Here is an 11107-nt window from a genome sequence, read left to right as displayed (position 1 = left end):
GACAGGACACACACACACACACACACACACACACACAACGAAAAATTTAGGAATGCCAAAATGCATGTCTTTGCACTGTGGCAAGAAACCGCAGTACGCGGAGGAAACATGGAAACTCCATGCACACAGACCCGAGGTGAGAATCAAACACGGATCCTGGAGATGCAAAGCAACAGTGCTAAGCCACTCTAAAAAACAGAATTGGCTGGACTAAGTTCAAAATAACGAGACACAAGCGACCATAAACAGATTCTGCAAAGAAAAGGCAAAAAAATATATACTAAAGACTTAGTTAATAACTTAATAACTAAAGTTATTAGTTCGCCAATGCCATCCATCGCAGGGCACACACACTATGGGCAATTTAGGAACGCCGAATAGCTTAATCTGCATATCCTCAAACTGCTGGAGGAAACCAGAGGAAACCCACCAAAGCATAGGGAAAACATGCAAACCCCATGCTCACAGACCCAAGGTGGGAATCGATTCCAGATCCAGACTGACATGTATTCCTCAAAGTGGCTTTGTTGCATTCTTGTACCTTACCATTAGGATAGGTAATGTTTAATCATCAAAACATTTACATTTATTTAGTAGTAGATGCTTTTATCTCAACTAAACATCCAGTTAAGAAGTTGGAAAAAAAAATGTAGGCAACAATTTTTGTCCAATGCTATGAAGTGCTTGTGTAGTCTTTGTGGTTTTGAACTTTAAACATATACAATCCTCCCAGTCCGGTATTAAACGTTTCTAGATTTTAAAACCAGAAAAGTATATTGAGACCGAAATTATTGACAAAATGACCTGAATATCCTCACTAGGCGAGAACTGGGTAGATGAAGGTGATCCAGTGCTTGGCGTGCTACAAATATGGATCAGTACATGCTTTTTAAAAATAACAGCAGGATGAAGGTGATGGAGGATGACAGTGGCTGACAAATAACCCAGTTGCTTAAGGATGGTGTAATCTTTCATGAAAACAGATGAAGGTTACTCCTGATGAGTGCTCATCTTACCTGGAGAAGAGTCAGTTAAACAGCGTGCTTGTACTGTACTTTCAGGTCGACTGAAATCTATAACAGTAGTATTGTTTTTTCCCCATTATGGCTTTCATGAGTATTTTATAGCTAGTGTGGTGACATAAGAACAAACAATTACAAACTATTCAAGATGCCAGTATGAAATAAAAAAGGAAAAAAAAAATCATGTTCCAAAGTTGGTGAAGCTTGAAAAAAGACCAGGTGACAATTTTATCATCTTTAACTGTCTAGTTTGGGTGAACTGTAGCTTTAGATTCCTATGGCTTTTGAAGCTCATCCACCTAAAGGTTTGAAAGGTTATGCATGCTGAGATGCTGTTTTTTTTTTTTTTTTGCTTAATGTGGTTGTAAAGTGTTATTATCTGTATTACTGTAGGATTCTAGTCAGCTTGTAAAAGTCTCCCCTGTTCTATCTGTCATCAATTATTATAGCAAAAAACAGTGTGTAAACTTTTGTTTGTGTAAAAAAATAAAAATAAATCATAGCATAAATCATGGTTAAAGACATGAAGATCGGAGATTTGACCAGGCAATGGTCAAAGACTTGTAGATTTTCCTCAGTTTTATTGTTTTTTATATAACCATGAACTGAAGGCCTGTATCTGTATCATTTTATACATAGTGCCATGTGTGCCAGGGAAACCCACGCACAATCTGATTGCATCAGCTGTAGTTCAAAAGAGGAGCTCAGTAGAATTTATTTCCTAAAGTCTGTTACCTACAGTAAGCTGTTTTTAATGTGATGTGTGTCCACTATACTTAACCACCAGAGGTGGGCAAAGTACACAAATCCTGTACTTAAATCAAAGTCCTTCATTTACAATTCAAATGGAACAAAAATACAAAAGTGAGTACCTTTAAATTTACTTAGGTATCAAAAATATTCAGCTTGTATAAGATTACAAGAGCCTTAAAGTCATAGTAAAAGAGTCTCTTTCTGATTGAGTATTTTATGGAGGGAAGGAAATCATAATATCCAGACGCATATCGAATTTAACACTTCTAATACTATTAGACACTATTAGTGGTTATGTAAAGCAACACCATGCAGAAATGTAGTGCAGTAGAAAGTATAGATATTTCTTGTATGATGTGGTTGAGTAAAAGTATGAGTATCCTCTAAGTAAAGTACAGATAAATGAAAACTGCACTTAAGTACTAACAAAGTACATGTACGTACTGTAGTTACCTTTCATCTCGGTCAACCACGTCCACATGTCCACTCACATTCACTCCAACATTTAAATGAAGCCTTTTCCTTTCTATTGGAACTCTTTGACTCTTGATCCGAACAGTAACTTTGATGGTCAGAGGTGATTTTTCTGAACCCAAGGTTATGAGGGAAACCGTTGTCAGCAATAAAATATTCTCTCTCTCTCTTTTTTTTTTTTTACAGGATTAGATTGGATAATTGTATTTGAAATGACTGAACCCCTTAAAGAAATGATGAATAGAGAAACATTCCAGTGCAATTCCCTGACATGATCACAGTGGGTTATGCATTTGTAATAGGTGTTTATTCCTAGCAGTGATTCTCAAAATAATAAGATGCTTTAATTAAAATTGGATTAAAAACAAAAATGTGGATAATTGGACTCATTCATATCACAAGTGATCAGTCCAGACATTCAAAAAGAGGTTTGTTGTGGATAGATTGCAATGTGATTAGGTCAAAGTTCTTAAGGGCATCAAGAACAACTTTTATATTCATACAATGTCACACACACAAACACGCATTTGGCCAAAGATTGACAACTGCAAACAAGTGTAGCATATTGATTCACGCACATTCACGCATATTTGATTCAACTCCCAAAATTGTTCTCCACAGATAGAGAAATACACAGTAGAGAAGCATCATACATACACTGTACACACTGTACACGTACACACACACTGTATTGACATACAAACAAGTTTTCTGCATGACATTAAAAAAAGGCAGAGCATAGATATTTGACAGGATCTCCGAAAAGATGCGAGGATTGTAAATGAACCCAGCTGCTACGTAGGCACTTCAGACAGACAGAGCAATTTGTGTGTATGAGACAAGCAAAAGACAATAACTGAATAACTGAATAAAACGTTCACTTAAGCTGCGAAAAAAAGTGATTACAATAAAAAACACACATAATACAATTGCAAATTATAAAGCCAAAAAAAAAAAGACAATTTAACTAAAGTTAACATAATGCATAGCTGTGCGTCTTTAGTCTCGAGTGTGGAGCACAACAGGAAGTTCACAGATGCTACAGATTATACACAGACTTGATTATCATACTGAGGAGGAAATACTGCATTTAATCATCACTCGAGATTCAAAACTCGCCTCTGATGCATAAAAAAAAGCAAACACTCGCTTGAGAGGCTGAAACCACAGACGCAAAATCTTGACAGACTCGATTTTCATTCTTAGTTTCGTTTAAGGAAGACTTTCTGCTAATCCACAAACGAGTGATTTCGTTCAGCTAAGTGCTGGGACAAGGTGGACGAACCCGTGATTAAACATTTACTGTGGACAAGACGCAGCGTTCAGTGCCGTATGCTGCCAGTTGAAGATCCTATTGCTTACCTGAACACCAGCAGCAGTTCATAAAGCTAAACATCTCACCTTCATACAATGGCTTTCGTTTGCAGTTTCTTTAAAAAGGCATAGCTGTTGTGCATATACGTGTTTAGCGCAGTGCTTTTTCGTTCACACACACAAGCAAGTTCCCGGAAGCTATTATTGATTTCGGTCGCTTCGGCTTTTCGCTTTTACAAGTAACGTAAAAGGCAGACCCCCAAATCCTTTAGCCACAAGGCAAATCCACAGGTAAAAAGGCCAAACGTCAGGGGTCATTTGAGGTTAAAGGCAAGCAGTGGCCTCTCCTCTCGCTTCTGCCACGGACTCTTCTTGTTCTCGTCGCTGTCCTCAGGAGCAGCCAAACCATCCGGGGCGCTGTTGCTCGAGGAAAGCTTAAGGTTTGTTTGGGCACGCTCAGTCCTCAGTATCTGTTCCTTGTCCCCTCTTGATTCATCTTCCACCTCCACGGTGAGATCAGGGAGCGGAGGAGGTGATGGGAGCGGAGGAGTGGGAAGCAGTGGAGGTGAAGGCAGCATTATAGTCTCTTCCTCGATCTCAGCTTTGGGCAACAAGGGCCTGAGCGAGTTTTCTTCTGGGCTGCAGGCAGGAGTTGGGCTCTCACTCTCATCAGGTTCTGAATGAGCGTTAACATCAGCATTAGCCTTAGCCCCCTCCACAAATACCAGCGATGTGCACGCAACAGTGGGTGGCATAACCCGGGCTTTTTCCTTACTTTTGGCCTTGCGGCCTGGTGTGACATCACTCACATCTACACCTGAGTCCAGACTGGCATCGTTGCTGCCAACAGAACTGGCACCATGTGCTGCCCTCTGCAGATCGATGTAGGAATGGCGGATGTGCGCATTCGAGCGGCCGTCCAGTGACACAAACCAGGCGCGGGGATGTGGGAGGGGCTTTCCTCCCCTCAGTTCCATTAACGTCTTCTCAGCTAGTAGCTGATCTTCTCCATTCATCTGTACCACCCCAAGAGCTGCCTCACTTAAAGAGTTGGGAATAGACAAGGCTTCAGGGAGAGCTGCCTTCCAATCACCCACTGTCCCTCCTGTTGGCTCCCTCGCTCCTACTTTCCCCTCCTCCTCCTTCACTTTGCCCAAGTTGTTCACTTGCCCTACTTCAGCTTGAGGCTGATGGGATGCGTTAAGCTCTGCTCGGATGCTCTCGAGCTCGCTCCGCTCATCTGACTGGAGCAGAAGCGCTTGTCCTGAGAGAGGGTGCGTCCCAGGCAGCCGCATGTAATGGGCGGGGATTAGTAAAGTGGGACGTCCTTTCTGATATCCTGCTCCGCCCTGGCTTACCTGAAGCTCCGACATGCAGCAGAGCAGTGCCCCGGGGCGGGGCAGAAGGCCCGGGGGGCGTTCAAGTTGATCTACTGACCGTGAGAGAAGGAAGTCTGATGGACGATGCTCCGACCCCAGATCCCTCTCTGGAGAAGCTGTGGGTGAAGTCGTGGAAGGAGAAAGGCGGAGCTCGCGTGGACTGGCCTTGCTCTCTGAGGACAAGCGGCCAGCTGAGGCAGCGTGGTGCAGCGGATACGGGGATGAAGACGATGCAGATGCGTGTAGAGGATGGACAGCCGAGGACACGGCAGAGGTGTAGCTGCGACGATATTCGCAGTGGGAGCGACTCCCGAGTTCGTTCCGAGATGACACCAGCTCATTGGTGGAGGAGTCATGAGGGACGATGTTCAGCATGGGTGTTTGCAGGTCTGGTTCCACCCCTACATGGTCTAGCTGGATTTCGTTGATGAGGTTGAGGTGGGACATGGATGTGGCTTGGTCTCGTTTGGAGCTGTCCAGTGACGAGGTAAGAGTGTACTTCTGGTGAGCCCGCTTTGAGCGCGAGCACTTTCTCCTGGTAAAACAGACATCGGAAATATGAGGAAACATACTGACACTCTGATGTCCACAACAAATATTCCTCAACCATTCAAGTCATCATAATCCAATGGCTGATACTAAATGCTGCTAAATAAGTTACGTGAAGAAAACGCACACAGAAAAACCACACACCTGCAGTAATAGAGCAGCAGACTGAGGAGGAAGAGCAGGATGAGACCCATGCCTCCCAGGATGGCCAAAAGGAACACAGTGTGGTATGTGCTGATGTCCTTTGCGACCACAGGACCTGAAACACACACCCACAAAATACTAGAGAATGAACATTTTGAGCCACGATTTGAACGACAACCAAGATATGAAAGAAAATGTAGCATTGCTAGCTAGTTAGTTGAGATAGGGGAAAAACTATTTTAAATTTAAATATTTTTAGCTGGAGTTTGTACAGAAGATTGTAAAATGTTGTCATTCCTCCACAATCCTGCAGGTGGCACACTATAAACTTTGCCTGCTAGGAAGAGCACAGCATCCTGTGTGTTAGGAGGAAATGACTGTATTTGCTAAATTTCTTAAAAATTGCAAAAAAAAAATCTTAAATTAAATATCAAATCTGGATATTTTAAAAATCATGATACTTAAATAATCTGAATCGAATCGCCACCTAGGTATGGTGATGATATCGTATCGGGTGGTCCCTGCTAGTAAGGTATGCAGTGTGTGTTACCTGTGTTTATAGGCGACATGGCTGCTACCCAGTAACCGAGCTGAGGGGCGATGTAGTTAAGGATGAGCTCACCTCCTCCTTCTCTTTGCACGTAGCCCAAACTACTCTTTAACCAGGCCCCTACATACACACACACAAATATATACAATATTCAATTAACGTACAAATATATATAATTTATATATAAATTTAAACATGAGGGTCATATTTCCGTATTCAGCCACACTGCAAATATATTAACATCTACAAACATTACATTTAGTATTCCAGTTATTAATTATTATTAATAATAATAGTCCTTTTGTTGTGATAATACACTACAGATTCATCTTTCAAACTTAGATAACCATTTCTTATGTCAGACACAAAATACTGTAGAGAATAGGATATGATAGGGTGTGCTGTGATAGGAAAAAAATCAACACTAGAGTGGTGTGAAACACCCTTGAGCTACTAATACCAAATGGCCGTAATCATTACCACTAGTGAAAGTAAGAGTATTTCCACACACGCAGTGATGGGACGAGAGACTCTCAGGAATGTGTGCTCATAAGAAAACCACTAAGTTGTGAGACTAGTCATAGCGAAATACTTAAAGCATATCCTAGGGAGCATAAAGATTGGAGTTTGGAGCGATGGGAAAAAGTCATGTGGTTGGATGAGCTCAGATTGACCCTATTACAGAACGATGGGTGTGTCAGGGTAAGAAGGAAAGCGCATGAAGCAATCATCATGCATCATCATGCATCGTGGCCACATCTGGAGGGAGTGTTATGATCTGGGGTGATGACCTGAATGTACTAAATGACCAGGTCGTCAGCTGACTTCATTTTATTGCCACATAACGTTGCTGAGCTTCGACCTAACCAACTGAAGCAACCTCAGTTTATAACACTCCCTCCAGATGTTTGTACAATTCATTCATTCATAAAATTTATCTGTATAGCGCTTTTAACAATTGTCACTGTCCGAAGCAGATTTACACAATCAAAGCAAAATCAAAAGAAATTATGGAAGTTTGTATAAAATGTGAATGTGTATGAATTAAAATGATAGATAGTCCCTGATGAGCAAGCCGAGGACGACGGTGGCAAGGACAGACTCCCTGAGATGGCCATAGGAAGAAACCTTGAGAGGAACCAGACTCAGCAGGGAACCCATCCTGTCTTGGGTGATAACGGATAGCAGGGATTGATCTGCAGTCATACTGTGTGATAGGCAGCTGAATGCATGCCTCTATGGCCACGTTGAATGATGGTACGTCGCTTCATGTGAAGCACTTAGTCCTTCTTACTTAATGACCAGGTCATCACATTTATTTCATGAACTGACAGTCACAGTTTTCTGTTTCTGCTAAACAGTTTGCATGGCTAATAATTAAAGGTGAAAGTTGATTTTTAAATTAATCTTTACCTTTTAAAGACCAGGACTAAAGAATATTATTATTATAATGAAAAAGTAAATAGTGAATTTAGCAGGATATTAAATAACGAGATTTCACTCTTGATCCAACACAGGCATGCGAGAAGGAAAGAAACTTGTGTAGTTTTTTTAATGATTAAATGTCTAAACCTACATTTGCTACTGTTATTATGACTATTTCTTGTTTCCCTTCTTTCAGATAAGTCACTTTAGTGTTAGTCTCGAAATGCTCTAATCCATAATTAACACAATTATAGTTAAATAAAAAAAAAAAGGGTAAAACTTGATGTTATTGAAAGATGTCTTTGTGAACAGCCCTCTTTTTTAATATTCCTTGGTCGAGTTGTTGGTTTAAAGCAAAGTCAACAATAAAAAATTATTCATGTATTTATACCTTGCTTGCAAAATCAACAACATACATTTCAGCATAAAACTTTGTGCGTCACTAGTTTATGCATGCATTTGTACTTGTCTTATAGTTTTACAGCTTATAGTAATTTATGAAGAATACCACATGTGGCAGCAACAGCCCTGACCTGTAATGACATTGGGTGGCATTTTCTTGACTGGGTTAATTATAAACTAAAAGGAGAAGAAATTCATTTACAAGCCTGATTAGGTTTGGTTGAGACCAGGAGTGGGAAACGTACTGAGAAATTATACTTAAAAAGGGCATAACTAATGTGTTATAATTATTATCCATTACAATTGGACAAATCTTGTACAAAAATATGTACTTGAGTAAAAAGGAAAAGAAAAAAAATAATATTTTTTTTAGGATGCAGTCAGTGAAAAAGGAAATGTATAATAAACATTTATAAATTCATGATTTTTACGTTAATGCTGTACTTTCATTTAAAACTTAATCTACATCTGTAAGTTTGTAGCTCATATAATTGTATGACTAAACTTACAACGTTTACAAGTAAAATTATTAAAACTAAAATATGTACGATATCTAAAAGTAACTAAAATTAGATTTGGTGTCGAGCCACTTACAGGATTTTAGCAACTTGAACTGATACTAACCTAAGCAAAACCTACTGTACATTAGCAAAAAAAACCTTGCAAATGTGGTTAAATACAACCAGTAAACACTAGGGACACTTACTCTCTTTACGCATAAAAAGTATCCATTTTACATGATTTGTTTACTCTAGCATACTGGCATGTCTTAACCCAGGGTGGATGAAGTTTTTTGGTTTATCCATGTTTTTCCCCTTTTCTAAACGAGACTGAATGTTGACCTGAGCTAATTTGATTGAGATACACAGTACTGTGCAAGAATCTTGAGCAACCCTTATTTCTTCATATTTTGTATCCAAACAGCCAGCCATTTCTGTATAATTAATACAGTCTTGAGTAATATTTCTCCATGCTTTCTCATTTTTACATTTGGCTCTCATTTTTGGCAAATTCTTGCCTCACATTTTCAGTCCAGTCCCTGCACCTAAGCAGTTTCAGAGTAATGCTTTTTCTTTTTTGAGCCACTCAGTGACATTTAAATCATTTAAGCATAAAAAGGCATAAACCAGTGAGAAACAGGTGCAGATGATGACAGATGATCAGGCCGATGATTAGCATTCTGGTGATGCTGAATTGTGAGTGATGGGAACGGACGAGAGGGGAAATGAGGTTGTTGCTGAGGTTGTTACTGTACATAAACAAGCAATTTTTTACATTGCATCTTTAAGCAATTTGCAGCCTGTTGCATTAAAGCATTTGTTCCCATTTCTTTAATTTATTGAACATAATTTAATTTAATTTCATATGCAAAAATCACGGTTGCTCAAGACTCTTGCACAGTACTGTATAATAGCACAAATCATTTGCTGGATGAGAGAACATGCAAACTTTAAATAAACATGTTTGTGCAAGGCCTAAATAAATATGTTCCAGGAATACAAGTATATCATTTCAACAATAAGCATGATATACTGTATAAGAAAATAAAATAAAGTAAAGTAACAAAGTGACATTGTAAAGTTAAATTACAGCCTGGATACAAACAGACACTTTAATGGGAAAGAAAGAGTCACTGGGATACACTGAAAGAGCGAGAGGTTTAGTGATGCAGCATATTTTCTGTGGTTTTTCCACCACAGCTAGACGGAGTTTCTATCGATTGCCATTTAATCCACAACGACTCAGCAACCAGTCACCATGCGCTTACAATGGCACTGCAGAATAGACACAATACTGCAGAACACACGGCGCAAGCATTTCCAACATCAAACCTATTACGCTGAAGAAATGGAAAAGATTTTACTAAAACACAAAGGCCAAGCCCAATTTACATCAACTAATCATGGCCCGTCTGCTCTGTTCAGTGTGCTGTTAAACTGGATTAAGAAGCCATTTTACCACCACACTCTCCCAATGATGTCGCAACATCCATTATATTCAAAATGGTACTCAATGACTTGTAAGCTGTTACAGCACTGGTCTAATGCAGAGCGTGGTGCTTTTAATGAGCTTGAATTTTCCATTACATGCTGGTTTCTATAATGAAGAGATCACTAAAATATGACAAGTATTTATTTAGAGATTGTTTAGAACATGGGATTTGCTTGATCCACCACAATAACAATACATTGAGAGCTTAAATGCCAATTAACATGGTTTTGAATTTATACTATATTAGACATGGAAGGCAAGGCATGCTAAAACAATGTTATGAAATCAAACATTAATATACAACTGTACTGTATATACTGTAACCTTCACAATCTGAAAATTGTGGGTGAATCAAAAATGATCTGACAATCTACTTGCTTTTAAATACACTTTGTGCCAGGTCAGAAGTTTGGACTGGTATTTTCTATGTTGTAGAATCCATATAGCTATGTAATTAAGTAACAACAAGAACAACAACAGTCGTGTTGTTATTTTAAGGTACGTAGGTTAGCTGTTCCTACGTTCTTGCAAGAACAGTATTGTCAAGTGCATTTGAAGACCCATAAAGCACCATGATGAAACTGGCTCTCATGATCATGAAGAACATCCCAGAAAAGCAAGACCAAAACTTACCTTTGCTGCAGAGGAGACGTTCATTTAAAGTTATCAGCCTCAGAAATCACAAAACTGGTTAAAAGGAGATTATTGCATATTTGGGATGCCGTTTTACAATGTAGAATTTTTTTTAAAAAATCACTGAATCTTTTAAGGTATGTGCAAACTTTTGACTGGTATTGTATGTGTAGCCTGAGCAAAGAGACAGGGGTCAGCCGGAGGGAAGGATAAAGTGTTTTCAGGGCACATAATAATTACAAATCGCTCCTTTAATGTTACTCCAAGGTAATTCTTTGTAATTGTTATAGGCAACAATGAGACACTTCAGAGCAGCAATTATCCTACACCTACAGTATAATCATACAGGCGCACTCACATACAGGCCTACGTAAAATCACACTTAAACCCATATGGAAATTTGTCTTGAGGGTTCTTTGTGAATGAGCCCACAAGAGCCACGCCCAGCTGGACAAAAGGCCTCATGTCAC

At 39.5% G+C, this 11107-nt stretch overlaps 1 protein-coding gene across 4 annotated transcripts in view; it reads right to left on the bottom strand.

Annotated features, from left to right (window-relative positions):
* Window positions 1–2568: 2568 nt before the first annotated feature.
* The window catches only part of fam171a1 (family with sequence similarity 171 member A1), a 37774-nt gene continuing 29235 nt past the window's right edge, over window positions 2569–11107 (bottom strand). For all 4 annotated transcript variants that reach the window (XM_053487944.1, XM_053487945.1, XM_053487947.1 and 1 more), the window contains exons 6-8: window positions 6186–6305; window positions 5636–5750; window positions 2569–5477 (exon numbers count right to left, since the gene is read on the bottom strand). In XM_053487944.1, the coding sequence (XP_053343919.1) occupies window positions 3878–5477; window positions 5636–5750; window positions 6186–6305 (1835 nt within the window). In that variant the 3' untranslated portion in view covers window positions 2569–3877. The remainder of the gene's footprint in view (window positions 5478–5635; window positions 5751–6185; window positions 6306–11107) is intronic.

This window comes from Clarias gariepinus, chromosome 26 (genome assembly GCF_024256425.1).
Source record: "Clarias gariepinus isolate MV-2021 ecotype Netherlands chromosome 26, CGAR_prim_01v2, whole genome shotgun sequence".
NCBI lineage: Eukaryota > Metazoa > Chordata > Actinopteri > Siluriformes > Clariidae > Clarias > Clarias gariepinus.
The sequence above is the reverse complement of the archived record's forward strand: the minus strand, read 5'-3'. Positions and strand labels throughout refer to the sequence as shown.